This window comes from Hypomesus transpacificus, chromosome 9 (assembly GCF_021917145.1).
Source record: "Hypomesus transpacificus isolate Combined female chromosome 9, fHypTra1, whole genome shotgun sequence".
NCBI lineage: Eukaryota > Metazoa > Chordata > Actinopteri > Osmeriformes > Osmeridae > Hypomesus > Hypomesus transpacificus.
The window spans coordinates 22,447,342-22,470,080 of NC_061068.1; the positions used below are offsets into that span (position 1 = coordinate 22,447,342).

The 22,739-nt window shown below is 44.7% G+C and overlaps 2 protein-coding genes and 1 long non-coding RNA gene across 5 annotated transcripts; 2 read left to right on the forward strand and 1 right to left on the reverse strand.

Moving 5' to 3' along the window:
* Window positions 1-142: 142 nt before the first annotated feature.
* h6pd (hexose-6-phosphate dehydrogenase (glucose 1-dehydrogenase)) lies at window positions 143-4,489 on the reverse strand. 3 transcript variants are annotated; one of them, XM_047024723.1, is made up of 5 exons: window positions 4,407-4,489; window positions 2,387-3,059; window positions 2,147-2,264; window positions 1,648-1,917; window positions 143-1,492 (listed from the first exon to the last, which is right to left on the reverse strand). In XM_047024723.1, exons 2-5 carry the CDS (start codon window positions 3,032-3,034, stop codon window positions 147-149), a joined length of 2,382 nt encoding a protein of 793 aa, XP_046880679.1. In that variant the 5' UTR covers window positions 3,035-3,059; window positions 4,407-4,489; the 3' UTR covers window positions 143-146. The 3 variants fall into 3 exon arrangements, with proteins under 3 accessions (XP_046880679.1, XP_046880680.1, XP_046880678.1); XM_047024724.1 differs by lacking the exon at window positions 4,407-4,489 and adding an exon at window positions 3,446-3,497; XM_047024722.1 differs by lacking the exon at window positions 4,407-4,489 and adding an exon at window positions 3,133-3,193.
* A 4,601-nt stretch (window positions 4,490-9,090) lies between these two features.
* Window positions 9,091-21,125, forward strand: epha2a (eph receptor A2 a). Its single transcript, XM_047025621.1, has 17 exons — window positions 9,091-9,274; window positions 10,226-10,293; window positions 11,823-12,459; window positions 15,911-16,066; window positions 16,276-16,608; window positions 16,775-16,902; window positions 17,029-17,206; window positions 17,317-17,419; window positions 17,625-17,680; window positions 17,828-17,953; window positions 18,057-18,242; window positions 18,378-18,439; window positions 18,629-18,838; window positions 18,993-19,142; window positions 19,353-19,546; window positions 19,678-19,833; window positions 20,260-21,125. The coding sequence occupies exons 1-17, from the start codon at window positions 9,190-9,192 to the stop codon at window positions 20,366-20,368; spliced, it is 2,937 nt and encodes a 978-aa protein (XP_046881577.1). The 5' UTR covers window positions 9,091-9,189; the 3' UTR covers window positions 20,369-21,125.
* A 452-nt stretch (window positions 21,126-21,577) lies between these two features.
* On the forward strand, window positions 21,578-22,643 carry LOC124471475. Its single transcript, XR_006956545.1, has 3 exons — window positions 21,578-21,751; window positions 21,862-21,995; window positions 22,090-22,643. It is a non-coding gene; the product is annotated as an uncharacterized LOC124471475 (long non-coding RNA).
* The last annotated feature ends 96 nt before the right edge of the window (window positions 22,644-22,739 follow it).

The window sequence follows — 22,739 nt, forward strand, 5'->3', positions numbered from 1 at the left end:
AGATGCAGGACTGACAATGTATATGAATCATTACATTCTTGGTCAAAATACAGCATAAAAATATTCAAACTTCAGCGAGAACCTTCTCATTTAATGTACAGCTACATTCTCCTACCGCTACAATTGAACAAAGTCACTTCACTTTCCTACCCTAAAAGAGCATCATAGTCTATGTACCAAACTAGCTTGCCACTGTTTGGCTGAACTCCAGTTATGGGCCACTTCTTGGGATCGTCCTTGACTCGGCTTAGCTGAGTCACCAGCTCATGCTTGCTCTTGCCCATTACAAGCACCGCAACCTTGTGGGCACGATTTAAGACATTAAAGGTGAGGCTCATCCGCTGGTGGGGCTTCACCGGGCTCTCTGTAAGAACCACCAAGCTGTCCCCATGGTTGACCTGGGATCCTGGGAACAAAGAGGCCGTGTGCCCGTCAAAGCCCACGCCCAGCAGAACAAAGTGGAAGCTGGAGGTATTGACCAGATGGAGGATGTCTTTCTCATAGAGAGGTGCGCCTCGATCTTCTTCCACACACAGTCGCTGGTTGAGCTGAACAGGCATGGGGTGGATGTTGGTGTATGGAATCCTCACGTGCTGGAGCAGGTTGTCGTGGAGATGGAAGAAATTAGAGTCCACCTCGGTCAGCGGAACACATCTCTCATCCACCAACCACACGTGGGTGTCCCTCCAGGGGAAGGAGTAGTGGTGCTCGACCAGCCTCTGGAACAGAGCTATGGGGCTAGAGCCCCCAGACAGAGCCAGGTGGAAGGTGCCCCCCTCCCTCACAGCCGCCTCGGCAGCTTCTTGCATGTCGGCAGCCAGCCTCTCCACAAGGTCCTCCGGCCACGCGGACACCATGTCCGTGCCCTTGTACTTCCCCTGCATCGTTTGGAAACTCGTCGACCCTGCCCCACCCACCTTGTCCTGGGGGATCACGACCACGGCTTCGCTGGAGAATTTCAGTTCCTGTCCTTGCAGGTGGAAGTCCAGCAGGTTGGTATTTTCAGCGCCCCCGGGGTAGATGCGAGGGAAAGAGCCGTGCAGGCTTTCCAGAAGGGGAGTCCAGAAGCCCCAGGAGGCCAACAGGTTCTCGGCACTGATGAAGTTTTCCTTTCGGCCGTGGTATACCTGAGAAATAAGTTCTGCATAGGCCTCCTTCTGCACTATTGGCATTTGCACATAGTAGTCCGTGATGGGTAATCCCAGTACACTGACGACTTTGTGCTCCGTCACCTCTTTCCACTCACTGTTGATGAGCTGTGGCTTAAAGAGGTTCTTGCTCACTAAAATAGCTGGGTACTGCAGACTACCATGGCCAAAGTAGAATATGATCTGTTTGGGCTTGCAGTAAATGCTTTTGTAGTTCTGGACACAAAAGATTTCATTCTTGAAGAGAACACGAGCATATCCAACCCTTTCATCAAGCATCTTCCCTGAGGTTAGAATGATTGGCAGTCCATCGTACTGGGCCATGTCAATGTGCACCATTACACCTTCAATACAAAGACATCATTTTGTAAGTGTCTTGAAAAACAATCGTCAACAGCAGAAACGGTGTTTATGAATGTCATATGATAAATGGAAATCACATTTTTCAGAACCTCCTCATTCAATGCAGGAATGGAGTTGAAACCTACTCCACACTTACCAGCGAAGGTGGGGGTGAGGCTGACGTGATCCATGGTCTTGTTCAGTTCTTGCTGGACCTCTGCATTGTATGATTGGTACTGACCAATGACAGCTCGCCTCTTGTCTAGGGGCTTCAGGACACTGAAGAGCTTTAACTTGTTCTGTAGAATGTCATCACAGTTGCTCATGTTGGCCGGGAGACTGAGGGTCAACAGGGTCATGACCTCCGTGAGATGATTCTGGATCACATCTCTGATGACTCCATACTGGTCATAGAATGAAATACGCCCTGTGTATTGGATAGTCGAACAAGTGGACACCATGACAACTTATTAGACAGATTAAATTAGGTGACAAGTCTGTTGATGCTTGAGTTTACTCTTAGCCCACACCAAGCTGCATGGACAACTTATTTTGCGATAATATCCATTCAGTCTTAACCTTTATCGTTTTTCCATATGGCCAATGTTGTGATTGAGTTTGACACTCCTAGTCTAGTGAGAAAGATGAACACAAACCTTTGGCATCCAGGGTTTCCTTCAGAACAATCTCTATTCTCTCAATGTGGTGTTTGTTCCAGATGGGATCCAGAAACCTCTTGTTCTCCTTCCTGAATGGCAATATTCCAGAGACAACCTTTTGATTAGGAAAACAAAACAAAAAAAACACAATAGCGTTTACACATTTCAGCCCCTAAAACGAATGTATTTCTTGTGAGCGTGCGGCCTGAAAAATAGAAGAAATATATTTTTTTTTACCTGCTTTCCTAGGTAGTGGTCAATCCTATACATTTCCTTATCCTCCAGGGAGTTCGCAAGGTCAGTCACAAGAGTTTGAGCATTGTGGAAGTCATGGCCAAAGGGTTTCTCCAGAACCACTCGTAGCCACGCCCCCGTGGCCGGCCTGCAACTGCCGTTGATCTTCTTTGCAATGTCTGCATAGGCAAAGGCTGGCACAGATAAGTAAAAGAGGCGTCCTGCCTCTGTCAACCCCTCTTGTGTCACCTGTTGACGAAGTTGCGTATTCAGCTCCTGGTAATGCTTCGTGGTGTTCAGCTGCTTGTACTGAGCCAACCGCAGGAACTGCTCCTTCAACAGGGCGCAGCGCTCCGCGGACACATCCTCGCTGCACGTCACGCCCTTCAGGATCTTGAACAGGATCGGTTTGGCCTTATCTGCAGGTGACAGTCCCCCGCCATAAAAGGAAAAACTGTGTCCATTGCTGACCTGGTTCATGTAGAGCTGGAAGAAGCCTTGCCACAAGTACTTCTTCGCCAAGTCACCAGTGCTACCCACTATGACCACAGAGACGTGCCCCAGGCTCGGTTTCCCCCCCTCCTCCTCGGCTTCAGCTCTATGGCTGCACACAGTCACTGAGAGCAGCACTGCCCACACAACCTTCCACATGCTTTATTCCGTCCTAGGCCAGCTCCTACAAGGACAAGGAAAAAGACCGTTTATTACAGAATAGTAAAGCTTTATTAATGCAATGAGGCAATACATACTTCTTTAGCATCAGGTAAACTAATGCTGATTCTGTCGGATGCAAACAGGATCTTGAGGTATCATCTAAGGAGGTATCATCATGCATTTCAGCTCATTTGCACCTGGGCGTAAAACATTTCCAAATATACTTCCAGTAAAATGATGTCATATGCAGATGAGTGCGCTCCATTCAGATGATTTGGTCAACACATTAAGTGTATTTTACAGGTATGCATGACACTCAGATATTCCGGTAATGTCGGGATAATATCCATACTTATCAATGTAAAGGCACTGGTCATTTTAAGGGGGTGAAGTCTAGAGTACATTTACCTGGTAAACAAACCGTATCCCGTAAAGTTACCCAATCACCACTACCAGTAAAGTTGAACCCTGTTTACATATTGATTGTTAAAACAAACAACATAGGGCACAGACGTTTTATACAGTCATAAAAAGTTTTACCCACTCCTTTAAAATATGATTGTATATTTCTTGTTTGTTCTGTATGACAGGTAGCCTTGAAACAACTTCCTGTAGGAAGTAGGAAGGCATTAAACTGAGTGAATCATGAGGCTGGGATATTATTAGTAATAGGATATGCCTCAAATTATTGATACTTTATGCACTGTAGCTACATCAATGCTCCCAAACATACACTCAGCCACTTCTAGACAAGAGTTCTGTTGATAAGACCATGTGCCTGGCTGACTCACATAATCACCAAACACAAGCGATCTGGACAGTACGGACCTGTTAGTTCATCAAGCTAAATGTGATGTGATATATTCAGCAAACAAAGTCAAACCCAAAGCCACAATTATATATTTCAATACACCTCATGCCAAAATATGACCGTTGCCACAGAGAAATAATCGATTGTGCTGTACAATTGGCAATAGATTTAAGGTGCTATATCGCATTTGTTTAATTAATATTATGCTATGAATCTGAATACATCAGCAGCGTAGTGTTTTGCTTGCCTGACCGAGTTTGACATTATAATAACACCTTGTTATTGCTAAACATTACTATCTAGCTAGACCTGCCTGTGCTGGTACAGCTTTGTCACTCAAAGCCTATTGACAACCATGTGCGCTAATGTGCATAGCCATCACAACTCATACAATAGGTTGTCACTGTCAGTTTGCAGTTGTCAAATGCCAATTTCGCGTGCAATAGTTCCTCAAATGTTAAAAATGTACGTCCAAGTCTGTATAACACGATGCCAGCCGTGTCTGAAACGTTAGTAATAAATCACAATAGGCAATGTGAGAAATAAACCAACACATACCTGTTCTCTGTAGTCAAGTTAAAAGAATGGTGCAACCTTTGTTCAAAGCTTCAGCTCAGTTGCTTCCTCCCAGAACAGTCACGTGACATTAGAGGCCGTGGTTTACACACTTGTGACTTAGTTTGAGTGTTCAAACTAAAGGACTGTTTAAGTGCTCAATTTATGTGAGCTGGATGTGTGTGCTCTGTTTGCGTGATCATTTGTAGTAAAAAGCACGCAGTTGTCGATTTTAAAATATTTGAGTCATTGATCTATAGTAGCCTACAGGTAGGCCTAGAACCGATTGAGATAAACAGACCTGTACTACCCTGATTCGTTTTTTGGGAACAAAATTAATTGATGAAAGTCAATGTAGAATTTATTTGGTTTATCTTCGCAGCTTGTGTACAGTACTGTAGCCTGTCATTGAGTTATCACATTATTTTATTCGTTTTTACAGTCTAACGTTTTTGTAATCAAACAGTTTATTTTAAATTATGTTACATTTTATTGATCTATCCGTTGAACCTTGCAGAATAGACTAATTTTGAGCTGGTCGTCAGGTCCGACAACCCATGGGTCAGCTACCTCTCCGTGCTTACCCTTGACTGCCCCCCTGTGGTGGGTCCCTCTCTTTCGGCCGGTCATGAACATTTTCATTATTTGCCATTGTGTTAATGAATTGTAGGCTACACTGTACTTAATTTCTTTTTTTTACACAATATTTTAAAATATAGATTTAGGCCTCATATCGATACACACAGACACACTGTTAAAAGTTGGCTTCTTAGCATTATCTGTGAGGAAAGGTGTTTTTTTTCCTTTAAATTGAGCCAGATTGCCCATTTGTTGTTATCACAACCCTGTTTGTGCAGCATTGATTAGCTGGCTGCATCATCACTCACCCTCAGACCCACCTCATAGAAAGCAGGTGCACTATTGTTGAAGACCACAGTGTTAGTTACACCTTCTGGTCTCTAAGTATGTTTACACACAGATGTCATGGCAGATAAGAATTGGGGACAGATGCATTACTGCTTTCTAAGTAGGACCACAGCAGGTAGATGTGTTTTGTCTGACAGTGGCAGTGACATTGTTTTTTTGTTTTTCTTTCAGAAGGCAAAATATGTATGTTCTTTTACATGTATGTTGTACACCTCTCACCTCAGCCTCAGCCACCCCCCACACACTAAACGTACATGCATGCTCCTAGACCAACAAAGCAACCTAGCAAACGCACGCACACCCTCACATGCAGCTGTAAGGCCTGACCAAACCACAGAGCCCTCCCAAGTAGACCATCCACTGTGAAATGTAAACGCGAAACAAGGCACAACTTCCTGAGTGTGTGTGTGCGCGTGAAAGTGTGAATATGCATGTGTCTGTAAGAATGTGTGTGTGTGTGTGTCAATGGGCCCATGCAGAGCCTGCTAGCCCAGCTGTTGCTGTCGCAAAACCTAACTTGTGAGGCCTGGCAAGCTCTGCTAGATGCAAGCAGGAGGGCCACAGTGTGTGATATCAGCCCCCTGGCCCAGGCATTCTCCTCAGCCCCTCGCTTCCTTCCTTCCCTTTGTTTAGGCAGGCTCCGGGGCAGACTTGGTCAAGCTGAGCACACAAAGCAACGCACATAAATGTGTACTGTCATCTTTATTGGAGCCCCTTTGCCAACACGCATCACATTTACCACAACACATTACTTGATGACATTTCTCTTTTTTATAGCTCAGTCTTTCCCCACTCCTGCATATATTACCAGACAAGCCTGTCGCTGTGGGAGTGAGACACAAACCCCAATACACAACCTTCATTTCATCCTTAAGGAAGTATTTGGAAGTAACTGATACAGAATATTCTGCTATAGTGTCAGTAACAACATTTTTTTTTAAATAAATATCGGCTTTTGCTTAAAAAAAACATTTCCTTTTTGACTTGACAGAATAGTACTCTAAAATTCCTCTACAACAAAGTCTAGTTACAAAAATAAATCCCTCATGTAGTCACCCAGGCTTTTAAAATGTAGTTTCCTATCAATACACAGTGATAACAATGAGTGATAGGGCAGCAGTTCAAGTTTGTGATGAGCAATATTCAAAACATGATGCGATAAGGAAGACCTTTCAGAGCATGAAAAACAATGTTTTGAGTCACTCCGGTGCATTGTCACATTACTTATCTCCCTGAAGTGAAAACGTGTCTGAACAGGTTCATTTTGTTCCTCATTCTTTTGTTCTTCCACCAAAAACATGGGTCCTGTGTTACACCAGACGCCCGCCCAAATTCCTTTTGATAGAGGTAGTGTTTTATGGGTGGCCGCGGACTAAGGTTTCAGTGTGAGAATCCCAAAAGGTTGTGAAAGAGAACCTTATGGAATGTTCACCATGTTACAGATCACAGTATGGAGTATTTAGTAATGTTGTAGGCCTGTGTCTTAGCAACGTGAAGTCACAAAGTTGTGATTTTTTTTATGTGACATGACTAAATGTGAAGGCTATGGTAACTGTTCAAATTTCAAAATGATTTGTAAACATAAAATATAAATGTGAAAGCTATTTCTGTTTTGTAATTTCTGTAAAAGTTTTACATGAAGAAGTTTGACACGAAGAAGACAAGACAAAGAGAATCGGAGACTAATCACAAAACTAAAAACATAAACACATCATGCATACGACTTTGAACTTAGACTCGTTTTAACACAGTCCTAAAAATATGTTTTTAACAATCCATTTTGATGATGAAAACAAATGTGAACACTTCTAGAAATTGTTATCATTGATCATCCATTACAGGTGCCCTAACCGTGAGAATTGGAGAAAACGCTAGGCCCATTTGATGTCGGCATTACACAAAAACTCCCCAGAGCTCACAGTAGTGCTCCTCCTCTCTGTTTGCTGATACCACAAGAGGTGCAAGAAAAGTGGGGGAGTGGGGGTGACAGAGCCTGAATGACGTGGTGTCGATGCTGCCGCTGCTCAGTGACCCTCAAAATGCAGACCTGGCCCCCAGTGTGAAGTGCTTTTGTGTGGGCAGACCCCTATGAAGCGGAGGACCAGTAAAGGGGGGGTGGTGTGGGCGGGCCTTCAATCTACTCTACAGCAGGACGCATGCTCCATAGGTGGATAAAGAAGCCTGTATTGTAATGAAAGCATTTGCATACTTGTGCGCCAGAAAGGGTGTTAACCTTTGACACCTATGTGAAACGACTGACAACAGAAACCACTCTCGGATTTTACTGAGCATTAACATTCTTGAAACACATAACACCTCACTTTACTTCAGCGTCTCTCAAGGCTGTACAGAGAAGAGTGTTTAATCCTTATAAGTGTCCATGGAACTTCCTTGAGATGAAAGTGTTTGCTAACTTCAAACATATAATGGTCAATCTAATGTTACTGGGTCTACTCTAAAGATAACCTCAGACAGGTTTGAAGAGAACGATCACGTGGTGATCAGACAACTCGGTTTTGACAAAGATGACAATCCCAGTTGGGATTTACACAAAAACAAATGAGGCCCACTTGACTCATTCCTGAAATTATTATTACATATTGCCTTTAGCAAAGCTGGTATATAATTCAAAGATGATGATCAATGATGACAAATTGAGTAATGGTATCTACAAATATCCTAAAAAGAAACCAACGCAGCCAGTAAGGGAGTTTTTCTGCATTAGTTAATGTTATCTGCTTTCTTCAACAACAGTCCAAAGCCAACACACTCCAACGTGCACTTAACTCGTTAATCCATTTTTAACCAACAACTTTCACTCTCTCTGTTGTATGATTAATGTCCGTGTATGGTAACATTAGACAAGACAATGTACGTGTCTGCTGTTGATTTTTCGGTGTCTTTGTCCGGGCCACTGGTTGTGTTCGGCTGTCATTTCAAGGAGCTCTCATGAGTTCTGTCCAAGTACACGCCTCTCGACAATTAGGACTTGACTCTGACATTCCTTCAGATAAGAGTTGCTAGGTGATGCCATTGTCCAGGCTTTTTTGTATTCACATATTCATACCCAAATTGTGAGGTTCTTTATGAAAACTGTCTCATTAGTAGTCATATATTCATACCCGTCCACCCCCCTACTTGACCCCTCCCTTTCCTGGCGTGGGAAAAACTTGTCTTAGGTAAGACATTGTGGAAGACAGTTAGAATGAGCAACGGTCCTCAACTTCCTCATTTATGATATGCTACTTTACCACACAATTAAATGCTTTTGTTGAATGTGACAGATGTTTTGGAAGTAGGCCTAGCATACTGTATAAGACCCAGTTGTAAATCATTGTAATTTAATTGAGATGGGTTCCTTGCAAATCCAGTTGTAAAAGCTAGGCTTATCAATGTTTTCAATTAGGCTAGTGACATTTGAATTATTCTGTTGCATTTCATCCAACACAGTCAGAAAATATGTTTTTTATTGTTCTTTTGTTTGGAATACATTTAAATACTTTTTTTGCAGATATATTTATGATGAATTAGCATGTGCCGATTTTTTTATTCGACATACAAGTATTTAAAGAGAATAACGGAGGAAATCGGTTCTCGTGTGTCCCCGTTCACAAAGCTTACAATGATTTACATCAATACACATTCGTTTTGAACAGGTAGGCTGCAGTCCGACAGCCTAGACCACACCCCTCCAGCATACCATATTTGGAATGGGCCAGCATTCCAGGCGGAGCTCATGACGCCACCTGTTTCTCAATGGACTTTCTAGAGAACGGTCGAGAGTAGAGTAGCCAGCCACACTCAAGTTTTTGAGGTACTACCACCAGTGACTGAGACGGAGGAGCTAAAAGATAAGAAAATGGATTCCCGTCGTGCACATTTTTATTCCTTGTTTTTGTACATATTCATGAACCTTGTATTTATTAGTCTACAATCAAAAGAACGTAAGTAGTCTTCTATTTTATTTCACGATTATAACTCATCAAGGCTTGCGCTCAAGATACGTTAAAATGTGTGGAAGAGTTGTAGCTGCTTTTAATGTTTTAGTTAGGCTAGTTGATGTTTAAATTATAGTTTTACTTTAGCCAAAACATTTTCTGATAATTTGTTGGTGGTTATGTCATTAGAATTATTTTAAATAGTTAAACTGTTAAATATAGGCTAGAATAAAGATGTAATGAAGATATGCTGAAATGTACACTATTATATATATTGTATTATTTATATGAAAGCTATAACACCAGCATTCGGCTACATTATGAAGACATTTAGCACATCCTTTATCACAACAGAATATAATTTAGTTGTAACATTCTAAACCTTTACAATTCATAAAAGTCTGAAAAGGGGCAAAATTAAGCAACTAGGGTAGGTTTGTTCATTTGGAAAATCAAACTGAAAACAACAAACAGAACTACAGAATAATGTCCCAGACTGTACATTTGAATAGTTGTGTATTGTTAAAGGGAAGAGATAATGTGTGGGCTTATAATTTATCTAGCCACAGCTTCGTATGAGTATTTAATCCAGAAGTTTCATGTTCAATGCTTTGTCACTACCCCCGCTTTTCTCAGCCATCATTAAACTGACTCCTAAAATGCAGAGGTCATGGTGAATGAAACTTTCACACATACGGACACGCTTGATTTAAACGTTAGGGGAAGGCATGTGCCCCCCATAAGGCTGTTGTGACCTGGCGTGTTGGACACTGTCACCCTGTTCATGTTGTGACCTGGCGTGTTGGACACTGTCACCCTGTTCATGTTGTGACCTGGCGTGTTGGACACTGTCACCCTGTTCACAATCCCCCTGTGGATCAAGTTAGGCTTCATTTCTGTAATGACGTTCTTGCGACACTTGAACTTAAATATGAATATGTATGTTTCTGTCTGTAGAAGTTCTTCTGGACATGAAAGCCTCAGGAAGTGAGCTGGGCTGGTTGACCATGCCATATGAGGAGGGGGTAAGTATTTATACCACACTGAGACATTGTACGAATTCCAGTCCTGCTGATTTGAATTGAGAATATCTTTCTTCGGCAATACACTACAGAGCAGTGTAGATGTAGACCTATCCCAAATATAAAATGAAAGTCACATTTGCAAGTATTTACATGGACAAATATGTAAATTCTATTCATTTATCAGATGTTTCATCAAAACAATGTACAAATAGTGCATATGTGTTACATTTGAATTGGACCATAATGTGTGTGCTTATGAAGAAGAGTTGTGAAGGCCTTCTTTCTGCTTGCTCCTTCGATTTGAATAGCTTTCTGGGAACGATGGAATGAGTGGCAGCTAAAGAACTTTTGGCAAAGCTGGGCTGCTCTTGTTTTAAAGCAACCCTTTCATAACGCAACTGTGGATGTCATTACAGTGTTAGGTTTTGAGTTGCATCGAAATTCACAGAACAGGAGTGCATTCTCTAAAAGTGAACGCTCAACAGGTTGTTATCATTCCTACAGAGTCCACACAAGGCTAGATGTTGTGTTTTTTTTTAATATATGTGTAGAGAGAGGGTGAGCTGAGATATAAACTTGGGAGGATCAATCAAGACAGAACATGAGCTGAAGAGAAAGGAAAGCAGGGTGGTTATGTGGGAGAACCTTTCCTCTATCTATAGTTCTGTGGCCACCTGACTAAAATAAGCAACAAGACGTGGTTAGGTCCAGTTTTGTGACTACTCTCCTCGTGGAAAACTCACGTTCACACATCCAGAGTTTCTCATTGTAGCTTGTTTTCTGATGTTTGTCCATTCTCATCCAACTTCCACAACCATTTCTAACAAAAAGACGATACATTAAATACTTTACATGCCATTAAGCGCCACTCTCTTCAATCTACTTGTGTATTTTATTTATCTTTCTCAGTAACTAGATTTGAGTTCGAAATTAAAGGACCAGTAAAACATCCATAGATGGTGGCCAGCTGAGGTGTTAAATGAATTCATGATGGTTATTCTTTTAAAAGGCCCTCATTTAATTAATGGAGGCTTTTAAATGTTTCTACCAGGCAAGCGTTTCCATCTCTTCCCTCTCCTAAAAGTCCATAATTACAGCCAATATTACACTCATGTTTTTGCCATGAGCTCATAAAACTCATTTAACTGGCATCGTGTTGGTTGGTATTCCACAGCAGTAGCTTATTTGTTCTAGAAGATGAATGTCTGTCTCTCATATTCACCGTGCCACATCCCAAAGCGTCTGTTTGTGGAAACCACACACGTTGTGCGCACAGCACATGTCCAGACCAATTCCCCACCTCATGTGCAAAGTAGCACGGCAGCTTGTGCCGTTCATGGGCTTCTCCCTACACATGCAAGGAGTTGTCTTAACAATTCAGACAACTGGTCCTTAACAAGAACAAAGTCCCCCAACCCTCCTCTAATTCTGTGAAAGCAAGGCCTCTCTCTTTATTCCTGTGTCTGACTGACAGCGACCCCTGCCCTCTAAACTCTTCTCTTCCCACCCGCCCCTTCTCTGTCTTGCAGTGGGAGATAGTCCAGACAGTGGTGAATGGCTCCCTTCTCTACACCTACAGCGTGTGTAACATAGACGCTGGTGACCAGGACAATTGGCTGCGTACCACATTCATCCAGCGCCGGCCAGGGGCCACCAGAGTCTCAGTGGAGCTCCGCTTTGTCGTGCGGGACTGCAACACCTTCGATGGCGCCTCGCTGTCCTGCAAAGAGACGATCAACTTGTTCCTCTCCGAGGCCGACGCCGACGTGGGCACCGCCTTCCGGAAGGGCCAGTTCCGCAAAGTGGCCACCATCGCCCCGGACGAGATCACCCGGGGGAGGGACCTGAAGATCAACCTGGAGACCAGGACGGTGGGGCCTCTTTCCAGGAAGGGCTTCTATCTGGCCTTCCAAGACATGGGGGCTTGTGTGGCACTGCTCTCTGTGAGGGTGTACTACAAGATGTGCCCGGCCACTGTGCGGAACCTGGCGGCCTTCCCAGAGACGGTGGCCGATGCTTTGAGGGAGGTGGAGGGAGCATGTGTGGAGCATGCCATCAGCCAGGGCTCCCCACGCATTTACTGCACAGCTAAAGGAGAGTGGGTGGTGCCCGTGGGCCAGTGCCAATGCCTCGGCGGCTATGAAGCCATCGGAGATTCCTGCCGAGGTAAGACCTTAAAACCCCCCCCCCCCCCTTCTTTGCTTTTGTTGACGATTGTTTGTTTTTAAAGGCAGCAGTATTTAGACAAGCATTGATCGAGCCCATAACCACTATGTGGGCTATGTTTGAGAAATGACTGCAAAGGAATGTTAATTGTGGTACCCTTCTGTTATTTCACACGTCTCACCAGAGACGAGCTGCTCATTTCTGTTGGGAAGTAAGTCAAGAAAAGTAGGACTTTTCTTGTCTTTTAGGATGACATGAAAAGGGATTTGGAATTTTTTGTTGGTTTTGTTTTAATTGAGCGGACTTTATGACAGAAGTCCTACCAACCCACAGGTTTTGTATACAGGCTGTAAACTGTATATATATATACAGTAGTGACCTTTTATAGGTTTGAAGTAAATATGTCTGTGAATGAATCATCTTACCTGTTCCTGTTGGACAATACACTCTTTCCACTGTCTGTCTCTCAGCGGTAAGAATGGGGCGGGGGGAGGACACAGAGTGTGTGAAATGTAGATAGATAGGTGAGTGTACATCTAAGACTTACACTCGAGTCTACTGCGAAACACTTTGGCTCTGTGTACAGTAACATATATCGGTCCGTTTGCTCACTTTGTTTGTATGGAAGTTGCCCTGTCTTTGGTATTCCGGGGTGTGGTATGTTGAACTATCTGGAGGAAACGTGGGTGGAGAGAGGGGAAGGAGAGATTGAAAGGGAGGAACAGACATGTCTGCTAGTTGAGCTGTGGGGATTTCTACAAGGCATTCTTTCACCCTCACGTCACCTCCAGTCACTGATTGACTAAGGAGAGTCGTGTGAATGTGCCAGCAGAAGACTACCTGAGCGGTGTGTCTTCTCCACACAGCTGTTTGTGTGCATCCGTTGCCATGGGTGCCAAAACCGCAGATTACAGGGATAGTGCCGACACGCCTATCTCGGGGTATTCTGAGTCAGAATGTGGTTTATGACTATAGGTTCCCTTGTTGAGCTACTAGTGATTCTGGTCACCTTGGGTGGTAGAATGAGTTCAAAGCTGGACTCTAACCCAATGACTTCTCTTGGGCTGTCACCTACAAAAACATTATTTGGAGTCTTTTAAAATAATTCCAGTTTTAAAAGATTAGGGCACTTCAAAAAATGAGATAGTTAAACTCTGGAATGTTCGAGAGGTCCCAGACGTAGGAATATATCTGCACCTGAAACGGAAGACTGCAGGCCATTCGGCAGGAAGAGGGAAATATTAATGACCGGAAAAAGTCAAATTCCAAACTCCAAGATGACCATGTTATCAGGATACAGGAAACATGTTTTGTCACCTTTTTAAATGTTACAACTTGTTATAAAAGAAGAAATGCATTGACTATTTTAAATGAATTCATTACTTAGACCCTAAAAGAAATGCGCGTCTTAGAACCTAATTTATAGATTTCACATGAAACATTGTGGCTACACCTTTTCATTTCAGTAAAAGAGCCCACTACCCTTCCTGTTCTGGAAGAACTCAGTTCTGTTGATTAAACACTTAAAAAAATATACAGTCATTGACATCCATCCCATATCCACTTTGGTTTTCAAATCCCAACACGTCTGAGCTGCTAGATGTCTAAGATTTCAGTCTAGGTTCAAATGTGCTGGGAACAAAGAGTTGAGGAGGAATGTAGAGTGACACAAATAAGCAGGTTGTTCGTGAGAAGGAGAGAGCAAGGGCAGGAGGTCGACAGTTGGCGTATGAGGTTTGTTAGGTGCGTGGCTGCTTAGTTGGGTGTGCTGGTGTAATTTAGTCAAGAGGATTAGTAGACCCACAGGCCAGCTGTTAGCCAATGACATCCCCTGCTTTGCTCTTCTTTGCTCTTTCATCCGGTCGTTAACACACGCAACAAGCTCCCTAATCCATGTTCCCACTCATTAGAACAATGGATCGACATAGAGAGCAGAAAACAGATTCAATTAACCGACGCATTGGTGCACACATAAGTCCTTTCATAAGTCTTTAATCAGAAGACCTCTACGAGGCAATTCTTCAAACGCGTTCTCAACCAGGACCAGAGTGATAACCAACGTTTTTTTAAATGAAACGTAGCACAAATAACGCAACGTCGCCCAAAATCAAATAAACAAAATGATTTTGCGTAGTACAGTGTAATGATCCACCGCAATCAAACTGCAACGGTCCCACAAAACAGCAGTTTTTCGGCCAAAGCTCTTCAAAGAAATTCAAACATCTGGAATGTTCTTTCTCTCCAAAAATGACCTTCCCTGTCATTGACGAATGCCGAGCACATGCCACTATTCTAACGTCCTACGGTTCTTAATTCAACCAAATTCAACATATTTAGGGCACCACTCTGTCCAATCTCAGCAACAATGGATGAATAGGAACAGAGGGGCGGTGGGTACGTGACAGAGGCCCTGCTGCTTCAGCTCAAGATGAAAAAGGCAGGCCCCCTTTTCTTATGCGAGAGACCCCGAGCCACCCCCACACACCCCAAGTGACTCCCCAGGGAGAACTTCTGTTGGCACTGGGGACCTTTACCCATCCCCCATCCACCCATCTATTCACCGAAATCCCCTCTACTCATGCTCAGGCCCACTCCCATTCACCTATTGTAGGGATTCTTGTAACACAGGGGTCCGTCTGCCGTGCTGGTTAAGTAAGAAGCCGATCCCTGATGTCCATCACAGGCTCTCCTCTCCCCCACCCCCACCCCCCCCCCGGCCACCAATACACAGGTCACATGAAAGCCTGACCCCGAGGGATATAGGAAATGAATGGAGGGAAAAACAATCTCTCAAAAGAACCCCCTTCTCCCGTGTTCTTTAAGTCAACAGTCCCCCTCACTCATCCCCCTGATGGATGTGTGTGTGTTCGGACTCCATCAGCACAGTCTCAGGCTCCCTTCAGCGGCCCTTCTTCCTCCAGACTTCCCCCCGCTCCATCCTGGTATGCTGTCATTCCTAGCGATCACAGGAAGAGAGGAAGGAAGGAGGGAAGGAGAGGCTCGGCGCAGCATCCCCGTTTCTGTCCGCCACGCACTCGTTAACCCCTGGCCCTGAAAGGGGGATTTCTTTTCTCTCCTGTATATTCAGAAGTCAAACGAAACACCTTCAGTATGCACAAGTTTAACCGCAGATATTGTGTTCAAACGAGACTTCAAAAAGGGAATGGTTGAAGGATTATCCGGGGGGGACTTAGTGTCATCCGGTTTACTCTGTCAGTGCGACTTGAGTAGAGGACTGAAGGCAGCTAGAACAAGTGGAGGCAAATCTGAAGGAAAACCCCCATTCCGTGCCTTCAGTTTTGTTCTGACGGGGTTAACCAGAAGGGGCTCCTGCCAAGCCCGGGTGACAGGCAGTTTGATTGTAGAAACGGTATCTCATTTCACAATTTAGAGCTCTTAACTTTGTGTGTGTGTGTACCATGACTGATTCGCACGCACTTGTCTCCCGTAGCGTGCACACAAGGCTCCTTTAAGCCGGCGGCGTCCAATGAGTCGTGCGAGATCTGTCCTGCCAACACCAAGGCCTCCTCCCCCGGCGCCCTCCTGTGTCCGTGTAAGGACGGCTTCTACCGCTCCCCCTCTGACCCACCTACATCAGCCTGTTCCGGTAAGCCTCCCTTTCATCTCGCAACGACAAACATGTCCCCCCTTGAGCTGAGCGTAGACTTAACTGGCCTTAGGAAGCAGGTTCTTCCAACTGATGCAGTTGCACAACCGGATCTTCTTCACAATGACGCCTTAGCCGTAGTGGCAGTTTTGAAAATGCGGCTCGTGTGTGACGACTCCACTCATGTCTGCTTCCTCCTCCCCCCCCAGCACTCCCCAGTGCCCCTCGTGACCTGTCCTCCACCACCCTGTCGGCAGACGGGCGTCTGCAGCTCTCCTGGGCGCCCCCGCTGGTGACGGGCGGCCGCAGCGACATCACCTACAGCGTGGTGTGCGAGCACTGCGACGGGGCCCTTTGCGTGCCCTGTGGGGAGGCGGTGCGCTTCAAGCCGGGCGCGGCCGGCCTGGAGGACACCGTGGTGACCGCCAGCGGGCTGGAGCCCCACCTGAACTACACCTTCACCGTGGACGCCCAGAGCGGGGTGTCTCAGTACGGCAGTGAGACGCCCAGTAGCAGCATCACCACTGCCCTGCACTACACAGGTGAGGGTCAGCTCAAAGGTGGCCACCGTGGTCCCCCTGTCTCGACTCTGTCCAAGCATGACCGTGTCTAAAACGAAACAAAACGACAACAACCGTCGAACAGGATGTTTGATTGTCTTACTGGTATCCTCTACTTCTTCCTTTCATCCTTCCTCTTTCCCCCCAGATCCCCCCAGAGTGACATCCATCCACTTGGATGAGCGTGGCCCCACCAGCCTGTCTCTGTCCTGGGCTCTCTCGCGTCGAGCTCCAGCTCATATCAACCACCGCTATGAACTCATGTTCCGCAGGAAGGTACGAGACACAAGAACTTCCTTTGTTTTCTTTCCCTTTGTTTCTTTTGTTGTGTTTTCGTTCTTTCTTCCATGTGAATCTCCTCTCAGTACCCCCCCCCCCCCTCTCTCTCTCTGCCCCATGCAGGAGGATGAGAGTGAGCGCGACGTCACCACGTACACAGTCCTAGTTCTGGACAAAAACTCGGCCCACATCGGGGACCTCTCCCCTGGTACTACCTACATATTCCGGGTCCAGGCCTTAAGTCCTGACGGCCACCCTGGCAGCTACAGCATGGAGCATGAGTTCCGCACACTGGCTCTACGTAAGTGTCCTATCAAACAACAAACAAAGAGGGGATCGAGTGTCTATTGGTCGAGCTCTTTAATTGGCAGTTTGTGTTCCAAACTAATAGCCGTCTTCCTGTCCTTTCAGCGGAGTCTCAGATCCAGAACAACTCCACGTGGGCTGTGGGAGCCGTCATCGGAGGAGGGGTCATGCTGCTTATCGTTGTGGTGGTTCTACTGCTGCACAGACGGTGAGACAAAAACACTACTCGTCATAGTCCTTCTCCTGCCTGTCTGTCCCTAGATAAACCCTGGCACCACATGTGCTGCCTGCAAAGATAACATACCAACTGAAGGACGTACATTTGGAATAGTTCATGACCCGGTTCAACTTTCTTTTTTTTTTTTTTTTACATTGTAAAAATCTAAAAGTTACTATTCTGATGGTCCTCACAGGAGATTGATTTCCCATGGGAGAGGTGGACCTGAGGACCCGTACTTTTCCAATGCAGGTAAAGACTACAATACCCATGGAGGCTGAACATGAATCGCACATTGTGTTAGACCAAGGTCTAATTCCGTAGAATCCACAAGAGCATGCCAGTGTCCCTCGTTTCTAATAAAACTATATAAACATGATTCCACTATTACCTCCTCAGATCAGCTGAAGCCTCTGAAGACTTACGTTGATCCGCACATGTACGAGGACCCCAACATAGCCGTCCTGAAGTTTGCCAGTGAGATTCAACCTAGTCACATCACCAAACAGAAGGTCATTGGAGCAGGTATGAGTGAACTCTATGATACCGTTTACTAAACGGGATTGGCTGCTTATCTCCAGGAGTAAGCGGATGTTGGTGTTCACCTGTCTTCACCTGTCTGCCTCAGGAGAGTTTGGAGAGGTGTTCTGGGGAGTCCTGAAGGTCCCGGGGCGGAAGGAGGTGGCAGTTGCCATCAAGACTTTAAAGCCAGGATACACGGAGAAGCAGAGGCAGGACTTCCTGAGTGAAGCCAGCATCATGGGCCAGTTCTCCCATCAGAACATCATCCGTCTGGAGGGAGTGGTCACCAAATGTGAGTCCCTCCTCAATGACACGCACTGTATGCTCATCAACCTCCAGTTAGTGCAGTGTTAGCCGTGGATGTTATCAAGAAGCCTCTCCCATTTCCTCTATTGATTTGTGATTTTTCTTTTATCTTGCTCACCAGTTAAACACGCCATGATTGTGACAGAGTACATGGAGAATGGAGCTCTGGATAACTATCTACGGGTACGTCCATGTTTACGTTTGATAACTATCTAAGGGTAGGTCCATGTTGACGTTTGATAACTATCTAAGGGTAGGTCCATGTTTACGTTTGATGACAAAGAAGATATGTTGTCAGCGAACGTTATCCGACTGCGTAGACGTTCAAAGAAGAAGCACTCATTTTGGGAACGTCTCCGGTGTGTCATTCAGGACCATGATGGGGAGATAGCTTCGTACCAGCTGGTGGGCATGCTGCATGGCATCGCCGCGGGTATGAAGTACCTGTCGGACATGAACTACGTCCATCGCGATCTCGCTGCCAGGAACGTTCTGGTCAACAGCCACCTGGAGTGCAAAGTGTCTGACTTTGGCCTTTCTCGAGTGCTGGAGGACGACCCGGAAGGCACCTACACCACCAGCGTGAGTCCCACTGACAAAGATCAGATATTCCTCTCTCTGCACAGTTAATACTATGAACTTCCTGATGTGCGACAACAACAAAAAATGACTAGCAGTTCGAACACCCATGGTGGCCTTTGTCTTCAGTCCCATTAACATGCTGTGTCCATGCCAGGGAGGGAAAATCCCCATCCGGTGGACAGCTCCCGAAGCCATCGCCTACAGGAAGTTCACATCGGCCAGCGACGTGTGGAGCTTTGGCATTGTCATGTGGGAGGTCATGGCCTTTGGAGAACGGCCATACTGGGACATGAGCAATCATGAGGTAAACGCACGAGATGTCGGTACTCGGTTGCCTTTGGAGTCTGTATGTGTGGTGTCGAAGGACGCTTTGACAAAAGGCAGAGGTCTCACGCAACGCGCCACATAAAGCTGTCGGCGTTCCCTCAGAAATAACGGCGACGCATGCTCCCGAGGGTGAAACATCATGGGATGGTGAAAACAGTCTAACTCGGCCTCTACCTCACTTCCTCAGGTGATGAAGGCCATCAACGAAGCCTTCCGGCTGCCCGCCCCGATGGACTGTCCGTCCACGGTGTACCAGCTGATGTTGCAGTGCTGGCTACAGGATCGCTCCAAACGACCCCGCTTCCCAGACATTGTCAACATCTTGGACAAGCTGCTCCAAAGCCCCGAGTCTTTAAAAACCATCGCTGACTTTGACCCACGGTATGTTGAGAATGAACCTGCTGCGTCCTTCGCCAGATTACAAAGCGAAATAGAGATGAAAGATATTATTGGAATGTGTTGATGAGTGGATGGTCGATGACTCGTCTAGTTCCTTGGTGGTCCTCCCCTAGAGTGTCCATTCGACTTCCCAGCACCAGTGGCTGTGACGGCACTATGTTCCGGTCGGTGTCGGAGTGGCTGGAGTCCATCAAGATGAGCCAGTACAATGAAAGCTTTGCCTGTGCAGGAATCACCAGCATGGAGCAGGTGCTAGCCATGAGGCCTGAGTAAGTGCACACATGTTGACGGACACATGGCCCAGATGCAACATTGTCACAGTGCATTAGCATAGCTGGCACACAGCTATTTAGGGGAAACACAGAGAGGGTATTCAGATCTGCCTCGGACATTTGTCATCTGGTATTTCTGAATGTGGCAATACTATACTCTCATCTCCTGCCTATTTCATTCACACCATTCCTCTGGGCCGCGCCCCAACTCAACGGGACATTTGTGCTCTGCTTGATTATAAATCCCTTAGCTTAAACATGGCTTTGCGCTCTTCTTTTTAATGTTTTCATTTTATTTTGACTTTTGCTAGCAATGTTAGGTGATTCTTACATTCATGTATTCGTTCTTCGTTTGGTCATATAGAAACCTAATATGAATGAAATAATGACATGTATGGTAATAGTCTGTCTTCTCCTTCTTAGGGACATCAGGAACATTGGAGTGAGGCTACCAGGTCACATGAAAAGAATTGCCTACAGCATCCTTGGTCTGAAGGACCAGACAAGCACACTGAGTGTGTTTGCAGTGTGACCCAATAATGTGATTCCCCAGAATCAGACTGCACTGACCGCACATTTTTACAGGCACACTGAATACGGGGAAAAGAGTTGGTGGGGCAGGATATGACTGAGCTATGACCAGGATTATTTACTCAGACTTGGCTATCTAAATATACGGTGTGACTGAAGAGGACCCTGCCCTGGCCACTCAGAAAAGACTGAGATTATACACCTTGAAGTACTTTATGCCAAGAAAATTAATTAAAAAGTATGTATCATATGTACATAATGTTTTATATTATCAGACATGTAAACATAATGACAGATTGGAAAACAGCCTTAAAAAGGAAAAAGAGAGACCTGAAACTGTTCTGTGTTGTATTTTTCTAAACTGGAAGTCTTACGCGAAAACAGGGAGAAACGGGAACAAACCATTCCAACATAGATTTCTCAACCTTAACGAGGCTTTGCAATAACTTATAAATAGAAGAGTCATTTTGCAATTTTAGGAATTTTATTTTGATTTATTGTGCTCAGGGCAACTTATCATATCAATACACTCCTCCATTTTTGTTAGCTAACTATTTTATTTTGTCTGTACAATCCAACTCTAAGTGTTCCTTTCCTATTGTTGTAATTTTTTTTACACTTTGTCCACAAGTAGTCTTACAATGTTTTATTTTCAGTTGTATTTAATATTTATTGTATTGCATATTTATTGAAAGACACTGACCTGGCACATTTAAAATAAATATTGTATGTTACTGTACCAATAAAATCAGTGTTGAATACAAGTCTAGTGGGTTGGGTCTGACAGTCATACTCCAGTTGGTAAGAGACAAAGTCAGATGGTGACTACCATAATAGCTAGGAATGTCACAGCTCCACACAACTGTAGACTCATCACGACTCATTCATAGGCTTCTGTGTCTGTGCTAAATTCCCCTTTCTTATATTACATCATCTTTATTACCCTTTTTTATAGTTCTGTTTGCTTTTTATCCTCGGCTTCCATTTAATGACGTACAGAAATGCAGAGCGACAAGTAGTGCAGGACTAACTGAAGGTGGGTGCATGGATGAGTTTGCAGTGTTGGATGTTACAGCGTTCATCTTTCAATTCTTGCACTCTCCCTTCAGACAAATATAGCACACTGTTCTCTGACCTAACATTTACACACCCTTGCTCACACACACTAGTCAAGAATTCCTCTAGCTGACAGTATAAAAGAATAGCAGGGGAGAAATGCAAAGAGCCTTCCTAGAGAACACATGGGACTGGTAAAGTACAGCACGTGAAACCAACCTCCTCTGCTTCGTACACGCTCAGGCCTCAATGGAGAACAGTGAAGATATCTTCCCTCGAGAGTTAGGATTGTCCACACCTGTACCCAATGATCAACAGAAATGTGCAGGTCAGTCAGAATTGCAGATGTGTTTTCATGTATTTTTGGTCCAAACTATTTTTTATCGTTATGAAGTTATGCTGTTCAAATAGGCTTTTATTCAAGGCTTTTACAACCAGGTCACACTCATCCCACGGGAAAGATCCAGTCTATTGGGGACATTTATCAGTTCACAGTAGATGTCAGTGAATTTTCTCTGGAGGATGTTGTGATCACCACTTCAAACAATCTCATAGAGGTCCGTGCAGAAAAGGTGAGTTGTTTAGAGACACATTCGTATTGACTTTACTCTATGCTGTGTTGAAGGCCACGGTCTATTTCTTGATTTTCTTCACTTTTGTCCTTAGTGTGCTGAGAATGGCACCGCCATAAATACTTTTGTTCACAAATGCCAGTTTCCAGTGGACGTGGATCCCATGTCTGTGACATCTTCACTGGGGAACAGAGGGGCACTCACAGTGAAAGCTCGCAGGATTTCTTGATCAAAGACGATCCATTTGGTTTTATATATTGCTGCTCCCTCTCTCTAATTACTTGAAATTAAATACCAGTGCAAACATTTAACACGTTTAATTTAATTATTTTGAGTCTGCCAGTGATTGCTCTAGAGGTATGCATTTGGACACAAGGCCATAAAGGCTACACCCAATGTTACCAGTTATGATAAAAACTTTTGCGTGATACCAGCACCGATGTCATTGAGTTTTAACATTCTATAGTTTCAGTTTGCGATTGTCTGCTGTGTACGTATGGATTAGTAATTATGAAAGAATTAAAATGTTCACTCTGATTATCAGAGAAAACGTTGCATACAATATAAGATGCCATTCAAATAGTTCGTTGTATTAACGTCCAAATCTATGCTAAATTGCTGATGAATGCCCACTAATCTTAAACACAAGGAGACCGCAGTCTCATATCGCGATATGGTCCCCATGTCATAACAACATGTACATGTGAAATAGTCTACAGCATTAAAAATAAAGGTCGCTGTTGA

Coding starts and splice junctions, on each gene's coding strand:
- h6pd (XM_047024723.1), bottom strand. CDS start 3,034: ATGTGGAAGGTTGTGTGGGCAGTGCTGCTCTCAGTGACTGTGTGCAGC. Junction 2,265..2,386: donor ACCACTACCTAGGAAAGCAG/GTAAAAAAAAAT, acceptor CCTAATCAAAAG/GTTGTCTCTGGAATATTGCC. Junction 1,918..2,146: donor GGAAACCCTGGATGCCAAAG/GTTTGTGTTCAT, acceptor TCCAATACACAG/GGCGTATTTCATTCTATGAC.
- epha2a (XM_047025621.1), top strand. CDS start 9,190: ATGGATTCCCGTCGTGCACATTTTTATTCCTTGTTTTTGTACATATTC. Junction 10,294..11,822: donor CCATGCCATATGAGGAGGGG/GTAAGTATTTAT, acceptor TCTGTCTTGCAG/TGGGAGATAGTCCAGACAGT. Junction 17,420..17,624: donor GTTCTACTGCTGCACAGACG/GTGAGACAAAAA, acceptor TGGTCCTCACAG/GAGATTGATTTCCCATGGGA.